General features: G+C 35.5%; 1 protein-coding gene across 1 annotated transcript in view; it reads left to right on the top strand.

Moving 5' to 3' along the window:
• Positions 1–10,105: 10,105 nt before the first annotated feature.
• mgmt (O-6-methylguanine-DNA methyltransferase) overlaps positions 10,106–22,937 on the top strand; it is a 30,304-nt gene continuing 17,472 nt past the window's right edge. Inside the window, exons 1-2 of the mRNA XM_015388712.1 lie at positions 10,106–10,186; positions 13,165–13,310. Coding sequence (XP_015244198.1) covers positions 13,174–13,310 — 137 coding nt within the window. The 5' untranslated portion in view covers positions 10,106–10,186; positions 13,165–13,173. The remainder of the gene's footprint in view (positions 10,187–13,164; positions 13,311–22,937) is intronic.

Here is a 22,937-nt window from a genome sequence, read left to right as displayed (position 1 = left end):
ATCTACTGCTTTTGCTGCTGTTTTTCAGACCTCATATTGAACCGAATCTGCTTTTGAAGTTCTTAACAGCACATAGCAGATCATCTCTGCCCTCATCAGCCCTTAATGGATAAAAAGAAACACACAAGCATCTCATCCTCTTCTTAGTTAACACAGTCATCAGCTGCAGCGTATAAAGGTAACTCTGAGGCAATAATAATAATAATTTGTAATAACACACACTGGCTGTTGGTGTCTGATGCCACATGAATCCTTTGAAGTGCAGACTGTTGATTACTGTAAATGAGAGCTGTTTCAGGGTGGATTGTGGGTAATTATATGCAGTGCACTCCAGGGAGCAGTGCTTGGGACCCAGGGGACAGCGGTTCCACAGGAGAGTGAAGCAGAGACAGAGCAACACATGCTGGGCCACTGATTCCCAGCATGAAACAAGTCAACAGGCCTGTCTTTTATTTCTAATGTCTGTGATTTACATGAAAGAACCACCGTCACCCAACCGCAACCGAGTGTTGGATGCCACAGTTTGATTGACAGGATTTCATATTTCACATGTCCCTGCACCCCCCTTATCCCACTCCCTCCCTGAACAACTTGATGATGATTGCAGGATTACAGCATAAGACATATTGCCAGTTTAGCTGCTGTGAAATGTAACTGCTCTGTATTTAGCTTGTGCTACAGATGGTGTTTCAGACTGCCGAACCTAAAATATAAATTAGAAACAGAAGGTTTAAATTAATGACAAGACTAATAAGAAGGCAGGACAAACGGTAAGAAATGAGCCATTGTGGAAATGAAGTTGAAAAAGAACAAAACGTACATGCTTGGAAAATGCTCTTTGAATACATTTGAAAGCAAATACATGCATGTATCTGAATGATTATCAATGTTTAGGTAAAATAAAAAAAACATCTGTTATATAGATCTGTTTAATAAAAAAATAGAAACCTATTACCTATTATGTTTTATTTCTACATACTATCATTATAATATTGATGCAAAAAGGATATGTACATACATTGATTACCAATAATTTCAAAAGATCAAGATAGAATACATGGAATAGAAAGTCAGTCAGACCGATTCTAAAAACTTATTCTTAAGACAAAATGATTTCCGCCATAAACAGAACAGGAATCAGTGAGGAAATAGATATAGAATAAAAACAAAAGATTATCAAAGGAGTTACTAACATAGATTTGAGAAAATCTGGGGTTTTACAATGATTTAACTGTTATTTTACCTTTTGCACTGTTACTATTGGTCACTGACTTTCTTTTTGCAAGATATCACCCACTTAAACAATTGTGTGGGAGTAAAGTATTGCTTTACGTAAGTCTAGGGAAAGAAAAAGAAACCATGGCTTTAATAATTTAAGTGAGGAAGAATAAGCACTATAAATAGTTTTGAAATATGTAATTATTGATACATAAATCAATCACATTTATTTTCTTACCTACAGTATACATTTTTAAGGCATTCCACCTGATTAATAGAAGAGAATAACTATTCATATAACTATGCAATGTGCTGGAACTGCAAAGGAAACATGCTACAAACCAACAATCAATGAGTCACAACACAAATGGGAGGCAAGCTAATGTTAGCCCAGCAGATCAACAGTCGTCATCCTAAGCCAAGATCCTTAAAAGAAGGGAGGCTTCGAGCAAAGTCAGATAGTCTGTTAGAAATACACAATAAAATGCATCGATCATCCTTATTAGTGACGGACTTGAGTTTAACAAAATCGTAAAACTGCTTGTGATATCTAAACTTTAAGCGAAGTTTAAGGGTTTCTAATGTTTCACTTGAATTATTATATCTATATCAAGATTATTTGTCACCAAGCCTGGAGTGGTGAAATTTGTGTTTAGGTACAGCCCTTCCAAAACACATATACACATATACACACACACACACACACACACACACACACACACACACATACATATACAGTATATATATATATTATTATTATTATTATTATCATCATTATTATTATTATTTATTTATTTTTTTTTTATTGCAAAAGACTTCATCACATAGCAAAAGCCACCAGTTAACGTGACAACTTGCAGGAACGTCAAGGAGGATGAGAAGTGCATCCTTTAGTTACTTATTATAAGCTGAATTTAAATAAATAATGTTACAAAAGCATTTAATTAATCCAAATAGACTTTAAGATAGTGTAAACTTAATCCTTATACATTAAAGACTAAGAAATCGTTGAAATTATGATTAAAAACACTTGGAATGAGCTGTATCGGATTACTTTGAATTTTTACAAATTTACTCATTCCTTTTTGCTTTACTGTCCAGCATTTGAGCAGTATAGAATTACGAACAGTTATGGACATACAGTAAATGCTTTTTATTTGCTTGTAAGCTGTAATCCAAACCTAAACAGAATTTGCTTCTTACCAGCTGTTTTGTAGTTTTGACCAAGTCGAGAAAGATTTTGACTTATGATTAAGAAATTGGAGAAAAAATGTCTGTACTGTAATTTTAAGTGGGAACTTTTTCACCATATAATTGTAGTCTAGTTTTAAAATGCAAAATCACCTCTTTCAGCAAAAGTTTCTTGCCAGTTGAATGACTTTTTCTGTTAAAAGGTGAACAATTACTGATATTCTGAAACTATTCTTATTCTTCCTTTAGCTACAGTAGCGTTTAACATAAGGTTCTATTGACAGCTACTTTAAAAATAAATGGGGGTTGAACTCACTAGTTTTTCTAAGTACATATTTTCTAATTGTGCTTTATCTCTCAAACATATATTGAAAATTGAATTCAAATTAGCGTTTCAATGTTAGCCAAAGTTTCTAATCATGCTGGGAGCCCTGCAATTTCTTTCTCTTCACTTGAGCTCATTTCTCCACTAATGACTTTGCCCTCTGATGCAAGCCAAGGGATCATCAAAGGTCCTTGAAACAAAAAGGGAAATATAGCAATTACTGGGACTTTCATCGGCAAGAAAGAGATTAAAAACCCCATCGCTGTATAAGCACCCGAGAAGCAAACCAAGATCTGTTTCACCGGCAAATGTATATTAACGTTCTTCAGTGCAGACTTTATTCATCAGTGTGTTCTTCCTTTTTACTCCTGCCTTCATTCATTGTTTTTTTCCCCTACATGTGCGATAATAGAATCAAATATATTATGCATTAGTAATCACACAATATAAGCCTGTGGTGCTAGCAGTGCATGTAGATTCCAAAACGCTGTGCATGAACAAGAAAAGTCATTGCCTTTTTAACAGTGGCCTGAGGGAACAGAGTTGTCCCTTAGCCTCCATAACCATTGACACAAAAGGTCCCCAAACAATTTCAAATTACTGCTTTATTTCTCTCTCTTATATAATCCACCCACATTATTAAATCTTCCACCTTCTGGGACTTTACTGATACAATAATAGTACAGTACTAAGATGTTTACATTTGAGACTGCCGGCTTTTCTTGTTATAAACATGTATGCCCCCGGGACGTGTACGAAACGTATGCATACTACTTGGCCCTAAATGAGGCAGAGGTCATTTTGCTTTTAAGAAGGGTCAAAATTACCTCAAGCAAGGGGCTGGGGCCGACGCCAGTACCTGACTGAGCAGAAAATGACTCCCAATACATGCAGATGAGATCTATTATACATTAAACATGCTAGTAAATATTCACAAGTCAGACCATTCAAATGGAAAATATGGTTTGGGTCAAAGGTCTATGAAAATAGTGTCTCCAGAGGAAGTCCCTGCAGAATAGAAGCAATAATGATAACAGGGTGAACCACCCATAGGGGACTGAAGAGAACATTAAGAGTTGTTTTACATGTTTGACTGTGGTAAAGGGATGATACTGGGGAGATAAATGATGGGCACTTATTAGACTGAATGACCTGAAGTTATGTGCCCCACTTCAATGGAATGAAACATGCTTATTAATATTACAGCCAAGCAGATTTGAAGTTTGAAAACATCTTTTTATCCATTGCATTAACAGACAAATAACTTTAAATAAGGGTCAGTATAACCAAAATAGTTTAGATTTGATGAATACCAAAGTAATGAGATTTCTTTTTTTTTTTTTTTACCTTGAATTCAGAGGTTTACATGCTCCAAGATGATCATCTGAAAAGCCCAGATCATGATGAAATGGCTTTGTAAACTTCTTAGAGGTTAACCTATTTAAAAGTGGCCCATCTGAGGCCCATGCCATCTATTGTGGAAAAATGAAAAGAAATTAGCACAAAAAAAAGAACAAAAAAAAAAAAAAACACCAAAAGTATTAGAAGAAAAAGCCTGGTTTTGTCCTTTTTCAAAATTCCCACATTTCCACATTTGAAAGCATCCGATTAATTTGTTCCAAAGGAGCATAAACAGCATGAAAATATTCAGTCATCCTACCTCTGAGGAGAGAGAAGACTTCTTTGTATCTTAAATAAACATGTTTGGTGCAATTACCTGTATCAACCCCCAAACAATAGCCGAAGAACTTGTGAAGATGGCAGTTAAAGTAGGTCCAGTAAGAGAGCATCTTAATCCACAGGGAAAGAGGTCAAGGACTGAAACTCCATTCTGAATAAAAGAAGAAACTAATACAACAAAAGCAAGATTATTAAAAGTCTCTAAGAAAAAATAAAATGGAACTTATCGGAAAATATAACATAGTCTAAAGAAACTATAACATTTGAAGTGAAAGCAAGGATTCTTGTAAACCTTGAAAACAGCATTTTATTGGGGTAGCATTTATCGTACAGAAGTATTTAGGTGTTAGAGGAACTGGTCTACTTTAAATAATAGATATTATCATAAAGAAAAGAATATTAGGAAAACTCATTTGGAAGAAATTAGTGTTTTGAAGAGACAATGACTTAATATGAAATCAGTCATAAAGTGTTTTACCTACCACAAAACCAATGGTTTGATAAGGTAATTTAAAAGCCCTGATCTTAAACAAAAACAGCTAGAACTGTGTTTTAGAAAGAAATCTAAAGAAGAATGGGCCATTACTCCAGCAAACTATTGTTTGGGCATCCTGAACATTTCTCCAAAGCTGTAGAGTTTAAAGAAAGCTATTGAAAATACCAAGGAAATGCACGGGAAGTTTCAAATGTGAAGAAACTAATAAAAAAAATTTCTTACACTCTAATTTTATATATATATATATAAAAAAATTGATTAAGGTATATTGAAAAATACAACAGATGCTATTCAAAACATTAAAAAACAAAAAAAAACAAATTAAATTCTAAGAACAGCAAAAGGGACATAATAATACGTGCGCATCAATTTTATTAGTGGTCCGTCTCGTTGACAGGATCACATGGTTTGAAAATTATTTCATCATGTTCGAGTCCAACAGTGGGGACCAAGGCGTTATCTTCTATTTTTGTCCTGCTCAGCCATATATTTCAGAGGCCAGGAACAATGTACTCTGACAGACATATTCTTTATGAGGGGCTCGTGGTCTCTCTAATTTGACACAGTTGTCAGAGATAAAGCTCCTTAGAGAGTGTGGCCATGCTCAGGGTAAGAATGGGGATTAAATTAACACCCCCACCTTCACATCCTCTGACCCCAATACAGGGGAATAAAACATACACGGTGACTCAGTTCAGTACCCAATATCTGCGTTCAAACTTTACCTATGGGTGTATTTGGCTTTTATTACTAAGGAAAGCAATATTACTTGTTCAAGTTTCCCGTTTGAAGTTGACTTTAAAGATTAAATAAGATCATAGGTTAAGATGGTTTTAAATATACAAAAAAATATATATAATTGTGGAGTTGGGAAACACTTGTTATACAAAGAACATTGTTCATCAGCAAGCAACTCTGCAATAAATGTAGGCAGTAAAAGGAAGCAGCTCACACCGTGTAACAATACACCTCCTCTCCTCAGTAGCCTCCTATCAAATGACCCGAGCACGTAAAATCAAATCAACACTGGAATGGATCATATCAAATTCTAATGAAAACATAATGTGCTCTTAAAATGTGTGTTGGCTCGGCAGCCAGTCATCCAGAGAATCTTCCCCCAGATGACGTGATGAATAGGGAACACCGTTGGAATATGCATCAAAGTCGAGCTCATGATTTATGTAATAGCAGTCACTTGGACACTGATTAGCTGCTCTGTCAAGCGTGTAATACGAGAGGCACAACCCCTGGTTTATCAGTCATTTATCTGAAGTGTGTCCTGATATTATCACTGGATCCTAATGTCATCATTATGCCGCACAGCATGTGCGGGCCAGTGTGTCAGGGTGCCGGTGACACTGCCTGTCAGAAGTTCAAGCCTCTTCATTTGCAAAAAATGCTCAGACATTCATAGCACTGTGTCAACAGTAAAATAGGGAAGCCGGATCCTATCAGTCGAAGGGACAGAAGCACACAGCCACACTAAATAAGTGGGCACTTGAGAGGTACGGAGAGATTTAGCCACATCTTTGTGGGTGAGGAGAAGCTTACATGACGATCAGGCTAATTCTTCAGAGAGGAGGAAATTGCAAAAGAACAAAATACTGTCTTGCAAAGGTAAAAATAACTCTTTAGGTTTCCCACATCTTACAAACAAACAAATCTGGTTAATATAACTAGATTTTTCAAGAGACAAATCAAAACAAAAATAGTGCATAAAAGAGGCATAACTCCATGATATCCATGAATAAACTCTAGGTCAACAATAGCTTTTAATAGATTCAGAGATCATTAGGCATCTAAGTGCATAATTGGAACTTGATAGTTCTGTGGCTGTTGTATTCTTTATATATTTGTTATATTTTCACTGTGTCCAAGTTTCTATAATATTCCATTCTTGTACACTGAATGACACAATTGCCTGAATACAATTTGTCTGTGTCTAATTGAAATACAGTATCAATAAAAAAATGTTCCTCATGTTACATAAGAGACCAAGCAAATATAAGTCACAAGGTGTTCTGATAAGATGAGTGCTCGTTTTTATGGTCCAGTTAGAAAAGCATTATGAGTAGGAGAAAACTAGTCAGCAGAACACACTATCCCAGAAGAGAAGCAAAGTGGTGACACCATTATGCTGTGGGGATACTTCAGTGACGACATGGGGGTGGTCAGAGATGATAAGAAGAGAAATGGATTTTTAAATGTTAAAATGGGTGTCCACAAAGACTCTAAATCCCACCTGCCAGAGCCGTAGCTTTTATACAAAGAAAGATGGGAAACACAATTAAGTCTCTAGATGTTCAAAGCTGCCTTTCTTCAACAGACATTTAGCTTTTGTAATGACAAAAACCCTAAAGCTGTATTAAACTGTTGCAGGGCACTGTAACAGTGTGCTGTTTTTTATGCCTGTCTCCTAGTTTGATTTAGTGAAACAGACATTACATTAATGTACCCTTGATATACACAAGAAGAACCCCCAAACCTCCTCGATGTGCAGTGTGAGGCCCAAAGAGCCATTTTCCCTGATTAAAATGCACACTCACACACACAAACCACAGCGTGAGAGGATAGTGGTTGTTCCGTCTGTCAGGACGTTCCCGCTCTCCAAGAGAATATCTGATATCATAAATGACTTCAACTCCTCCCACGCCAACATGAGAGAGGCAGAGAAACACAGGAAAAACAGAGCAAAGCTAAAGACAGGGAGCATTTTGTCTGAGCTGTGACAATCATACGATACACAGGATGGACAAAACGGCTAATAAACAATTTTGGCCACGATGACGAAAAAAAAGAGAGAAAAGGTTAGGGTTGTTATTGTCACAAACATCTGGGGCAGCACACTAAAAGGAAGCTGTGTAGCATATAAGTCTATCAACACCTCACACAAACAAAAATAGGGAGGGAAACTGAGCAGGAAAAGGAGCTCTTTGACTCCCAAACAAAAGATATCAAGCCTGGCTGCCAGCACAGACAGGGCACCACACCTTGGCAATGATACCGCTTACAATCAAAGGAACCGTCGTCATCAATGGAGCCCTGTTTTTAAAGGATATCTAAAAAGATTAAAAATATGTCTCATTATGGAAAACAATTGAGCCTTGAGTTTTTTTTTTTGTCACTCACACGCACCTCGGGCACTTTGCTTCAATACTGACTATAATATTTCCTGTTTTGATACACAACATTTACTCTTATGACAATAAATATAAATTACTTTACAAAACATGTTTTAAAATGTGCAAATATTTCTTAATATGTGTATTTAATCTGGTATTTAATCAAAAACAATAACAACTGTAAAATTAATGTATTTACAAAACATGAGAGAACACTGAGAAACATGTTTGAATTTTATAAATTAAAATAATCATAACACATTTATGCCAAAAAGCTTTAAAAAACACACACACACAGTATTATAAGATAACAGTCTGGCAAGTGAATGAGGCATCTAAATGATTTCAAACAGTATGGCTCCAAAGATCCAGCAGAGGGGGCTGCTTACTGCAATCATATGCTGATTAATTGAGCTTGATTCTCCCCATGCTGTGAACATAAGTTGTCCCACACTGTAGGCTACATGTTGGTATGTGGCTAAAGGTTACAGGGCTTTATTAGAGTCACATTTTACCACAGGTATCCTTTCACATCATTTGTGATAAATGTTAAGAAAACATTGATTTTCTGATTATCCCTCATCAAGCCTATATCAAACTACGTTATGTTCATTTTTATCAATTGTGCATGTTCCACTAATTGGCTAATGAGAGACAAAAAGCAGGTATAGAGCAGAAAAATGCAAATGACTTAGAAAATAGCACAAAAAAGTAAATGGCAAGGCTGAGAATCATCCTTCATTGAAATGTCAGAGATAAATGGCTCAAATGTCACATCAATTAAAACGGGGGACAGTTAGTAGTTCATTAAAGAGAGAGCCATATTGCACCGTCGGGTACCGTTGCCAACCCTTACTATCTGGGGCAGACTGGCAGCGGGTCCAGATGGCACGGAAATCCTCACAGATTTCAAAATGGTCTCTGCAGGGGTGGCGTTTTCTCCCCCCGCTCCCATCCTTACCACTGAGATGGGGTGTGGGCCACAGGCCCATGCCGGCCTACACTTTCCAAATGGAGGCATGCAGAGAGCTTAAGGCTTTACAGAAGTAAAAATGAACACTGCAGAAGACAACAGACACTTCAAAATGACATGATTGATGCTACACACTTTTTAAAAAGTGTTGTTGTGCTGTATGTTTATTAGAACTCTCTGGCATGAAATAACTTAACTACAATAATAGAACTGAGTACTACTAATAAGGCGACTATTAGCTAATAATATCTAAGAGATCATTAGTTATTGTTCCCTTAAAGAAGTGAGTTATCAAAAAGAAATATACCAAGGATTACAAATCCCTAACAAAGTAATTGTTACACAAAGTAATTGTGACCCTCTAAGACACACCCCCTTCCTCATTTGCAGTAATGAGGCAGAAATGCATAAAGAACTGTAAAGGCAGAAATAAATAGCGTTGAAAAAGTAAAGAGGCTAAAAAAAATACAAAGGAAGAATAAAACAGACAAAAATATTATATCATGCACATAAATAAATACTTAAAAAAAGTAATAAATAAATAAAGTTGAAGATTATAACGGACAATAAATAAATAAGGTAATTATTACAAAGGCGAATAAATAAAGAAGCTAATTAAAAGAGTTATATACATTTGTGTCTCACTGTATAATTTAATTTCTACCTACATTTATTTGTTTATCGTATTTTGGGGGCAATAAATTGAATGCTTGTTTATTTATTGAGCATTTATTTATTTCTGTATTTATTTTTAGATATGGCAGAGTTGGTCCTCCATAGATTTGGCTCTGAATAAATATCTTGAATATAAGCAGAGCAATAGCTATGTTTACAATTAATGCCTGAATATGCGTTATTATATGTTTATGAATATCAATCAAATACATAAGTCAATGGCATCACACGTCTTTGGTTTACTATGAGCCTCTAAAGAACCCCAAATCCCAACTTGACACCCATTAGAGGAGTCTTCTATCACTACTTGTAAGCGCTGGTCTATCCCTGGCAGGGGGTGGAACGGAGACTTTATCCTGGCCAATCAGAGAACAAGACAAGACTTTTGAGCGTTCTGATTGGACAGTTGGACCACGCTGTTAAAAGAAACAGGAAGTATCGTTCACTGTTCGTGGGAAGAAGATTGAACACTACTCTTGCAGTCAGAGCTTAAAAAGGCTTCACTTGTAAGCTACATAAACAATTATTTTATCCATAGGAACTATAATCATATGTTAAATTAAGCGTAGAAATTGCCCTTGTATCACACCTGATCGGTTTTGAGATATTTGAACCTCTGTTAATGTTTTAGCATTTTAACTTCGTTATTGAATTAAATATGTTTTCGAGGGTTTTATAGAAAAATAATCACTTGTAGAAATCCATGCTTATATCATGCGTGGTTCGGCATATACCTTGCATTTTTTGAACACAAAAAAAAAAACAGCACATGTTGCATTTTCACACCTGCACAGTCACGGCGAGCTTTCTGCTCAATTAATCACGCAAGTTTGACCAGGAGCTAGTCTAATGAGAAACCAGTGAAATGATTGACGAGCATGAGGATTCTGCCAGCCATACTTTTAACAACACAAGCTGCTTGCTGTTTGTTCTTCCTCACCGTGAAAAGCTGGGTAAACATCAAACATCCGAGCAGTCACTAAGTAGAACGTGCTGCCTAAATACGGAAGGCAGTATCAGCAGCACGCGGGACATTATTTTTTAATCAGCGCATGTGATTAGCAAAGACCATTATTGCCAAAGTCCATTATTCCAACCTGCGAGTCTATTTGCTAAATGGCAGACAGTGTGTCCAACGCTTATCCAAAGTGCACTGTACCATTGTTTGGCTCAGAAAATTTCTCGCCTTTATTTTGTCAGTTGAGGCAAACCCCTGATGAATACTGCGAGGGCTGCAAGAGTAGAAACAAGAAAGTTGAAGCAGACGCATTTGTGATCACATACCATGACAGATGTGCTGGTGTGCGTTTGTGTAAGGGGTGGAGGATTTTATAATAAAATAAACTTTATAAATCAGACAAAATGATTGCAAAATATATATATATTCTATATATTATTCATTTTTTCTATTATATTCTTTGTTTCATATTTTGATTATAATGATAACAGCGTTGAAGCTGTTGAGGCTCACACTCCAAATAAGCCCATTGCTTGTGCTGCCTGACTAACAGTGCATAGCTTCCAAAAATTTTTGTTTACTGTCCCTACAGGCTGTAAGACAAGTACGCTTGACAAGTGAAATCACACACAAGATATATTTTCCTAAGCTAGAGCAAAAGGAGTAATACTCATGATAAGCATTTCAGTTGAAAATCATTAAGTTATTCCAACATAATTTAATATATCAGCATGATTTAAGTGAGTGTATTCATAGAAAAAAAAAAAAAATAAGACCAAACCATTTGCTTTCCCTTTTTTGTTTTCTTTTCACCTCAGATAATATAATAACAAAAATAGCTCATAATGGTTTTATTTAATAGCAATCATTTCAATAGCTCTGGTTTTTTACTGTATAAAATAGTTGATACTCCATGTTTTTCTTCTATTCTTCTCTCCCTGTTTTTGTCAAATGATACAGAGTTAATAATGGATTGCACACCAATTATTTTGCAATAGTTGTATATATGCTTTATACAATCATTTATTAAGTGTATATTTTTTGCAATTATTGCAATATTACAAATATTAATCAGCCTCCTTATGTAAGCATCAATCATATCACAGTTTACCTGATCTTGATACATAAATGCAGCATTAAACAGTTTCAATATGCAAATGTAATAATAAAATTGATGAAGATCAGAATTATCCAATTACCAAAACTTCTGCTCCCTAACTGACCGTCAAACAACACTAAAACAGATTTATACTAAACCATCAGATTAGTTTCTTTAATGCTAAGTTAAAAAAATATTAATACATGAAATATTTTATGCACTTAAATGCTTCAATACCGAATTATTTTAAGAATACTTATTATGTTTCGCAAATAAGTCTTCCAATGGATACAATCAGAGCTTTTAACATTAAGCAGATCAACTACACTGTTATGTGGTGCATAATTTGAGCTTAATCATATTTTAGAAATATCGTTTTTCTATGTTTTGTTACAAATGACAGCTAAAAAAAAGTTTGGATGATCAAAATAACAATCCTGCATATTTATGTTTTTGTTTTAAGGGAGTTACAAACTTCATTAGTTAGACTGAGGCTTAATTATTGAAAGACCTCTCTCTAAATAGATACATACATACATGCATGCATACATACATACATGCATGCATTCATGCATACATACATATATACATACATTGGTTGATTGATAGATACTTTGTATACATATGATATATTGTTTGTGTAAATTCATGCATAGATGATTGAGTTTATACTAGGCTGTTTATCCTTAAATCTTTACATAAATATATATGTTTGTGTTTGAATGTATATTTGAAAAAAGTTTTTTGAGAACTTTTTTGTACCATTTTTAACTTTTCACATCAAGGTTCTTGGAAGTAAAGGTTTCTTGCAGTCAATGTGACCTTTATTTATTATAACCCCCATCTCTCAAAATCTCACATATAACATAGTCAATCATCTCTCAGTCCCTCAAAGTAAAAATAAAAAAGGAACTGCTGTCTGGTTATTGCCAGTATCCATCTCAGTCGTCAGAAAAGCTGCACGTTTTTGCTGTTGTTAAGGGCTGGAAACCAGAATCCCATTGGAGTTGCACCCCAAGGAACAAATTTAATGCTAGAAAAACATCCCGGCCATCAACCAAAAATGACGGATTGAAAATAATGTCGAGCTATCTTGGGAATCCCCCACCAGACAAGGGAACAGACTGCATTGTTTTTCTCATTTATGTGATGTATAGAACAGAAAGAGGGTAAAAAAATGGGCGATTTATTGGTTAGATAGGCGTATTCTGTTCCACGCACAAAAGAAATATTTGAGAATAATGCAGGGATCAAGTCACATCATGACATTGTTGAAAGGCTAGGTGTTCAAATATGCAAGTCATCTGCTGTTGGTGGCATGCTTGGTTTTCAATAGATCACTCAATGCAAATTTTTTCAGAGAAAATTGTGAAAGTTGCCACATGAATATGTCAATAAACATGGTGTAATTTGTTCTTCCTCGGCAGGGCAGCGAGATGAAGAAGCAAGGGGAGAGCCGGTGCACTCAGAAGACCATCTCATTGCTGAGCCCCCTGGGGACGATCCAAGTCAGAGGATGTGAGAATGGTGTGCACACCATCCAGATCCTAATGGATGTCGCACCTGCTGAAAGGTACTGTACAACAGCCGGGCTGGTGACGTGATAAACAAAGGTGTGAAATTTACAGGCAGACAGAATCCACTCCTGTGATGGAGTGCCACCATTCCTCATTGGAAGCAGGGCATTTTTGTAGATCCCACAAGAAATATCCTGGAGAAAGTTGGGCAAATATGAGCAGGCACTAGAAATATGAGGGGCACTAGAATACTGTTGGGCTCGAAATTAGATTTCTGATGGCATGTGGTTGTGATTCTTCCTGCAGTATATTTGAAATTTCAGAAAAATAACTTGTTTATTACCCTCAAGGGAGTCGATTAGAAATGATGTCTGGGAGGTCAGCTAAGGCCACAGGGAGCATGGACTGCTCTCTCCTGTTTCTTTATGTTTCCTTCAAGTTGTATGCAGTAGTTTGGAGTGTCAACTGACACTCAGAAATGTATTATGTGGTTGCATTTCATGGCTCCCCCATCCCTCAAAATTGTCGGAATATAGACATTCCTACTGAAGCGACTGAAACTGATTAGAGTCGGCATTAATAGGTGCTCATTCCTTAGTTTTAAAGGTCCAAGTCCTACATCCTAGATTACTTTTGATGAGATTGAAATTAAATATCCATGTTTCACAGATTCACATTTGATAAACTTGAATGATCTGGGAAATTAAACCATTTCAAATGCATCCGGATAAGAAGTTATCCCTTTCAAAATGTCCGTTTAAATTCTAATTTATGGAAACCCATTAATGACCTTGTATATTACACCTCAACATGTGTTTCCTCCTTGACTGTCTGCTATTTCCCAAAATTCATCAAGCAGCAAAAACACTCCACTTGTTGTTAATGAGTTGAAGTGAGAAAATTAATAATATGGAATTTTGATTATGGAAGATGTCCTGTAACCATGCGCAGGCACCTTTCTCCGTCTACCCGCGAACGGGGTTTAATTTGTGCGTTCAGGTTCAGTAGGAATATGCAAATGAATTTAATGATTCGCATCACTAGATCATTTCTCAGTTTAATATCATTTGCGATGTCGGTCATAAGTGGGAGCGATCGCATCACTGTCTATATGTTCTCCAAGGTGTGAGCAAGAAGTCATTAGGAAAATGTTTAGATTTTATCTTGGCCAGTAAAATATGCCGTCATTGTTGTAGGAGATGGTGAAGCAGAGCTACCTCCGATATGTTGAGTTACTCTATGTAAACAGGCATTAAGGAAGGCGAGATAAAGTGACAAAATACAGGCTTATCTTTGCAACCGGCTTTCCATGTAGATCTCACAAAAGCCTGTCTGTAGCTGTAATAGTTCAGATCAGGCATCTCCATTGATTTATTTATGACATACTAAACAAGGCTCTTCCCAGCTTTGGATGTGGTGTGGCGCAGGCTTAGTAAGTCAGTGTGATAAATGACCTCTAAGAGCATGTTTTGGATAAGAGAATAGATAACATCCATGCATAAAACAAAGAGTGACCTGCGGTACATTTATAGGCTTGTGTGTGTTTTATTTTTTTCTGTGCGTTTGTTTCTCCTGCTCTTGCAGCTTAATCGCTGCATGATGGGCCTGAATACTTTGTAGCATAAGGTCAGATTGGTTCTACCAAAGAGGAAAGGGAAATATTTGTCCTGTTGTATAATTAAATTTATTGACTTTGTTACTGATTAAAATAACTAAGTGGACAACAGTTAGGAGACATTCTGGACCTGAATTTCATACCCACGTGCAGCCATTTTATTTGTACCAGTAAACAAACCCATTTATAATAATGTACTTGAATTATTGCATATCTTTGTTTTTCATTGCTGTAAGGCATTCGGGCAATGCATAAACATGATATGAGGAATGTTATGTATAGTTAATGTAGCTGTAAAATGTAATATTATGCTTCATATTAAAATCAATTTAGTTTGTTTATAAAGGCGGTTACAGATCAATTCATTCAAATGATATAGATAGATTAGGTAAGTGTTTTTTCTAAGGAAACAGCTGATTGCATCCAGTCATTGAGTCCTCCTGGAAGATCATTTAAGAACAGTTGACATTCCTTGGCCAAGTGTTGTTAACTTTGCAGAAATCCCTCACACCCAGCAAGTATTCAGTTACAGTGGGAAGGAAAACCTCCTGTTTAACAGGAAAAAAAAAACTACAATTACAATGTAAGCCTTTCATATCAGTCAGTATAATTATTGATTAGTATTTTGTATTTATTGATTTAAAAGAAGGACTGGGTTAAAAAGCTCAAACTTTAATTGTAACCATAACCTTAATTTAAGCATACATAAGCTTTGAAGTGGTGACAGTGCCTGTTTGAAGCACAGTTTGGTCTGTCTCTGTCATTGTGTCCTTGGGCAAGACCCTTCACTTGCTCTGCCTTTTGACATTGGTCAGTGGGCTTGTTTGTATCAGTGCATGAGGGGGTGAATGACTGAAATCTCTTTACAAGTACAGGTAATTTACCATTTAACCTTAAAAACACACCAACATTGCTTAGTTTGGCTATGGTTGAGATGCTAAATCTGTTTCTTTACCTACCGTATGTCCTCCAGAATGTTCAGTGAATTATGTAGTTTATATTGGTGGTTATATTGGTATTGATCAGGTGTCTATCATGATATATTTTGATGTTGATTTATTATCCGGATGTAAGAGAAGTTAATCGTTAATTATCTCAAGAGGTGTCTTTTGGAAAGAAACAGTGAAGCAAATGAGCGCTGAGTCAGTTTTGAAGTCAAAAGGGTGAAAGAGGGCATAAATATAGTAGGTCAGAGCTGAGCCAACAGCTATGTCTAGAAGAAAAATGGAAATAAAGCTGAAAGACAGGTCCAAATGTATTATCTAAAATTAAAGTTTTTGATGGCAGAAGCACAGGTGATGCTTGCCTCCAGGTTGGGTCGCAGCTAATCAGAGGAATACTCTTAAATATTACTACTGAAACTTTAATAGCTGCTTTAACTAAGGTTGTCAGTTCAATCAGTGTTTTTAAGTAATAAACACTAGGGGTGTGGCAAAAAATCGATATGACGATATATCGTCCTGTATGATATCAATCTTTCAGTTCCTAATATTGACTTTTTAAAAAGCGAAATATGTTTACCTAAAAGAATGAGGGAAATAGGCAACCTCTGCACCACCACTCTGGTAGATAGCGCAGAGGAGTTGACTCAAACCTCAAACAACATGTAAACGAAAATAACTAATTGATCTATATCTTCTGATTAATATACAGTATACAGCACTTTTATCTATAGAGACACTTTTTATAGCTGGGAAAAATACCTCAATATATAGTGATATTGCATTATTGTGATGATATTGTATTGTGACATGTATTGTATCGCAACACCCAAGCCAATACTCACCCCCAATCAACACACAAACAAAAAACAAATCATTAAGGATAGTCTTGCATTAAAAAATACATACAAACTGTCACATTTCTGATTTCAAACTTTCAACTTTCCCTTAAATAACCTCTGCAGAGTATGAAATCAGTAAGCTGCTGCTTGAAGCTTAAAATCGGATTCAGAAAACCTTATCAGTCTAATAAAGGGTGGGTAATTTCAGCAACAACCCAAACATACACAACGGAACAGATGAATATGGGCTACAACAGTTCACAGAGGCTCCTCTTCCCTCCATTAAACATATTTCATCCCAACTCTGTGTGTCCCGTGCCAGTAACACTATCAGTGACCCCTCACATCCCATCATGGACTGTTCTCCCTGCTACCATCTGTGAAGAGGCTTTGCAGCATTCAATGCAGTATCAGTAGATTCTGCAACAGCTTCTTCCCCAATGCCATCAGTCAGCTGATCTGTTGAGAAAACTCTAAATCATGACTCAGACTCTGCATCACACTGATAACACCAAACCAAAATACTGCATATTTGCACCAATTATATTTAATGCTCTGAACTTCAATATCAATGCGTTTTTTTGCACATTTTTTTTTTTCTTACTGCTGCACTTTATGGAATGGAAATGTTCTGAAAGCTGTACGAAACAAAATTTTGTTTTGTATGAACTCTGTATACAAAATGACAATAACAGTTGTCTAAGTCTATATACATAATTCCTGCTTCACCAAATATATGAAAAATAAAAGAAATTGAATTAAAAAAATTCTTATTGTGGAAGGAATTAATGTTTTTTGAGTAGTGGTTGGTTCTAATCATAGGAAAATTATAAGGCTGACCTGAAAGTAATGAAATAAAACTGAGGATAAAAATGGATCAGTGCATCTATACTTATTTGCAGCTCTTATGCTTTTATTTAGAGACATGTGGTGTAAAAAGTTGTTACTGCACCAGGTCACAACAGAGGATAGAGCTGAACCATAGCCTTTATCATCTTTCTGGAAAAGTGACAAGAATTTAGCAAAGTGGAACAAATTGTAGTAGATCTATTTTATCAGTCATGAGGTAGACTACAATATCTTTTTACATTTTTTTGAAGGTTTTTATTATGAAAGTGGTGGGTATACTTGGTCTAAAATCATTAATCTCCAGTCATCTAGTGGATTTGGAAATAGGAATTATAGTAGATGTTTTTCAAAGTTTTGGAATTTGGCCCAGGTCCATAGACATTTGAAATAGTTCTGTTACAGCTTTGTTGAAAATCATCAGCACAGTTAGGCAGTGTGTATTCACATAGAACATCAGGTCTACCACCTTTTTTTTAGAAGAGTGGTAAGATCAGTTTGAAAGGTTAAAATGTCTTTGGAGGAAACTAGTGACTACTTAAGATGAGAGACAGTAGTTAGGTCTCTTAAACTGAAAAAAATACTTTGAAATCAGCAGGCAGTTCCAAGTCACATAATCCAGTGATTGTTATAGTTAATTCTTTAGAAAGGTACTGGTTGATTATTGCCAATGTTTTTTAAGCATTTTCAGGATGCTTTTATTTCCCCCAATGCTAAACTAGATTAGATTGTGCTTTTCTTACCTTGTTTTTATTTTCAATGCTTACTTTCTACAAATCTTTACCATCAACAGTAAGGAAAATGGTTGTCTCTTGACCATAGGCCTTCTTCAAGTGTTTAGTCACCCATGGTTTAATATTTTGGAGGAAGGTGACAGTTTTAGTTGGTATTAAGGGCTCTTAAGCAGCAAAAATGGATAAGTGACAAAATAGAAAATGAATGAAATGGCTAGCACCCAACAAAACTAAGGGGTGGAGCCAGGCAATCAGTAGTCTGATATTCTTCACTTTGCCCTTTCCCACCATTGTGTTGCCCATGATTTGGCATTTCTTTCATTCCTACTTCAATTTTGAACCTTTAAATTAACTATTATTAACCCACGAATAAATCTCTTCTTTACAGTCAAGTATTTTTAAGAATTACAGTGATAAATATTTATACTCCTACACCTAATTTCGAATGTGTTTTGAATCTGTATTTTATTTTTACATATACAACTATTATTCTTGTTTCTGCTCCTTGTTTTGGTTAATTTACTCCTATGAAAGTTGAAGTATTAGGACTGCAGATTGGAATTAGATTACAACCTTTTCCTCTGGTACTCTAATCATATAATATCAAAGGATACTTGAATGTCTCTTTCATTAGAGGGGGTCTGGATCATTCTGCGGTGGATTCTGCAGCGTTTCCTACTTAAATAGACAGTTATAAAACTACCAATATAACAGTTGGAGCCAACCACTTTGGAAAATCTTGTTAATGCTGTGTCCAACTGTGTATAAGCTTTGAAGCCAATTATTTAGGTAAAATATGCAATATCTAGTTTACAGTAAGGTGACACGTGATGACAGTAAAATGGGCTAGCAGGAGGTCACATAGGGTTGTTCTGGTCTTATCACGGGTCATAATATCTCAGATGACCTCGCCCAAGGATCAGAACCAAAATGAAGGAAGTTAAAATGTATATGCTTTAAAAAAGGGAGGTATGAATTGGTGATAAGGCACATGGATCAAGAGCCAACCAAACAACAATGGCAAACAAAAGGACAAAGACAGGAGAAATAAAAAAGAATGCTTTAATACTAATGGTTTTAAGGTCATTGTGGTTGGAGTTGGATTAGCTGGAGCACAAACAACAACAACAGAAAAAAAAGAAGCAAGCACAAAATGTGTTAGAAGCTAAAAATTGTTAAGAGCAAGCTCTTTGCATAAGCCTCTATAGAAAATTGTAATTAATTTTACACGGATAAACACTTCTCACTCATTTGCATATAGATATAAACAATATATTTGTGCATGTGAATTCCCTGCACACTCAGGTCATGTGATCAGCCTAAAATCCTAAGTGGCTAAAACCAAAATTATCATTATACATCCCAGGCCATAAATCCCCCCACTCCGTTTTTTTTTTTTCCTCTGACACAAAGCCTTATAAATCTGTGTCTGATTTTTTTCACATTGCACATTGTTTTTAGTTAATGATTTTCATCTGTTTGTTGTTGCTGTGATAGCGGGGAAATGTACCATATGCTCCGGCAAAAGACAAATGATTAGCAAATGAAATTCTGGACAGCTGTCTGACTGAAAGCGTTTGGTTGATAGCATTCTGCTACCATAATTAGCTTAAGCTTTGGGTTAATTAACTTTCTACCTGGATATGCATAATAATAGCATTCTGTAGAAAGCCAAAGAGCTTTCCAGTATATCAGCTGCAAAGGCTTGCTGCTTCTTTTTTTTTTTTTTTTTTAATTTTGCATTTCAGCAGCATATTTCAATTTCAAGAGCCGATTTAGCTCGGGAGCATTGTCAAATATTGTAGATTTTACTCCCCAAGCCAGATAATTCTGAAACAATAGGAGTGTATTATGTGGCAGAAATGCCATTTCTGAATGCAATTAAAGCGGATGAAAGCAATCACAAAATTTTAAACGCCTTTGTCTAGCAAGAGGCCTGCTTATGAAAAAAATAACCATCAAGAGGAGAAAAGAGGCAGGAGAACCCCCAAGTCCTTCCATAAGAGGCCTTTGAGACTAAAGTGAAGTACAAGAGTAATTAGTCTTTTGTATGAATTTGCTGGCCATGGTCATGATTAGTTAAGCATATGAGAGGAGTGCAGGACTGCACTGTTCTTAAGAAGGCGGGTGTTAAACTCTATTTATCACCAGTTATCCTCACAGCTTTCCATTATCACCGACAACACTGGATGGGGCCTGAGAACAGCCTAATTGTTCTGATGTGGAGTGTTTTTGTGTCAAACCCGTCACCCCAGTCGCATTGGCATTCATAAGCAGCCAGACATTTTCCATCCACCCAGCCCTAATACCCAAGCTGTCACAACAGCTTTTACACACTACCAACGCTGGTGTGAAATATCTGAGGTGATGCATTTATCGTTTTTCTCACACTCGTGTCGTGTTGTGAATCAATGTCCTGCTTTGCGCTGAATAGAGGTATGGTAAATGTGTTTCCCTGGTTAGGAACTGTTTACATGATGTGCTCACACATCGGGAACCGTAGCCCCAACATATTTTCTGTTATAGTTTTGTTCTGGATCTCTTATATTTAAGTTGACTAAAAGCATTTCCAGACAAATGTTAGGATACATACCTATTACTTGGTATTTCCTTTTATTAGATTATGACTAAACATTACAATTAAGCCTCTAAGACTCTCTTTGAATGATTACAGAGAGAGTCTGACAGTTTAAAGTGAAGATTTACAGGAACTTGTGAAGATAGCTGAACTTTCACTGTTTTGTTTGTGCAGGTGAGATAGTTTTGGAGAAATAAAAAATGCAATGGCATGTTTGTAATATCACTTACAGTTGACACATTTTTGCCTGAAAACGTATTTTCTGCTTTAAAGGTTCCTACCACTCTGTGTTAGCTTTAGTATCAGGGCAATGGAGATACCCAAAATTTGTGGTCAGTAAAGGAAGTTAGGGTCCATCCAACTGGCTAAGTTTATAAGGCAGGGTGTTACTGAAAAATAATACCTTACCAAGCAATACACCAAAGCATTCCTTTTCACAAATATCCGTTTTAGCATGAACATAGTCTTATAATGAGATGAAGTTTTGCTGAAAAAACCTGGAGCCATTGGCTTAGACCAAAAGTACAGTAAGAAGGAAGGCAACAAAGATTTTGTGGTGTTCCCTGCAGTCTTTTTACATTTCCCTCTTGGTTTTCTGCATTGTTGGCACAAAGATGAAGCATAGGACATAGAATGTGCTAGAATAGATAGTAGATTTTAAAAACTGAATATATATCACTGAGCAAAAAATGAATGAGTGTATGGATACATTTGGAGTTGATGTTGTATAAAATGTCAATTTAACATCAACATTGATATTTTTTGTATATATATATATATATATATATATATATATATATATATATTACTCATTAACTTGGGGATAGAGACTCTAAAACAGCTGACTGGGCAAACCATTTATAGCAATAATTATGCTAAAGTTGTAAAAACAATATATATAAACAATTTGCATTTAAAATAAAAACAACTTTTGCATCTGTCAATATGCTCTATCCAGAACTCCTCAAGTGTAGAAGTTTTTAGTTTCACCCAGTTTAATTCTGTAATAAAATCTTCTTTATGGAACTTTATGAAATCTGATTATTAATTGATTATTTGGAAAAACTAATCAACAGACTACTTGATTAGCAAAACAATCATTAGTGCAGCCCTTATATAAAAATATATAAAACCAATAAGACTTTTGTTTTACTACGTTTAAAAAAAAAAAAAAAAAACATAACAAAAAACATTATGAGTCTGCTGGTACAGAAGGACCTCATTACAGTATGTCAATCTGTTGTAAGATGTGTTACGGTTTCTTTTTGTTAACTTCAATCAAGAAAAATAAATAAATAATGTTTTTAATATGTAGTTTTGTCAGCAGTGGGTAAATTCTTTTCCTTTCCCAATTTGTGAAATTATTTTGATTTCTATTATTTTTAAAACCTCAAAGAGAGGCTAGTAAAGAAACTACTGGTGAAATAGTTGGATATGTAAAAGTTGATTAAGGCTGATCAGGGAAAGTCAATGCTTAGAGAAACAATTTGGCAAGGGTTGAGGTTGTTATCATTAAAACCTTTTTTGTAAGACCACATTGATTTTAGAATAAAAGATGTTTACATCGCTTGGATTGTTTTAAAATTATTCATGAAAATATTATCCAGTGTACGAATTGTCCCTAAATGAGCTCTAAAAGTTCAGTTGCTGTTGGCCAATTCCCTTCCTTCTGCCTGCATCTCTGCAGCTGTGCAACTTTTCCAGCAGGTTTAATGCTGCTACCTGCAGCAGGATTTGGATCTTGGTTCATTATTTTCCAGTACCTATGGTATTGTGAGGGACCTTAATGTAAAGAAAAAAGAAACAAAAAACAAAACAAACTTTAGTGACTTTAGGCCAGCCAATAAATTAACACATTTAATGTTTCTATTACTATCTTTTACACAAATACAGCATTTGTGAAGTTGACTTTCTATTAGTTAATATAAGAACATATTTATAGATGAAACACAATTGTCCCAGATAAAATGCCTACATTTGTAACTAAAATGCTTTGTCATACAAACTGCAAAGTGCTGAAATACTGAATGAAATCATCAAAAAAGCAGCAGTGAGACTTTTTGACTTACTCCCTTTAGAAAACGTATGAATTATTCATTGTTTAATGATATTCAGATGATTTTTTTT

This window comes from Cyprinodon variegatus, unplaced genomic scaffold, assembly GCF_000732505.1.
Source record: "Cyprinodon variegatus isolate N-32 unplaced genomic scaffold, C_variegatus-1.0 Scaffold433, whole genome shotgun sequence".
In the NCBI taxonomy this organism is placed as follows: domain Eukaryota; kingdom Metazoa; phylum Chordata; class Actinopteri; order Cyprinodontiformes; family Cyprinodontidae; genus Cyprinodon; species Cyprinodon variegatus.
This window is presented reverse-complemented; position numbering and strand designations above follow the sequence as displayed.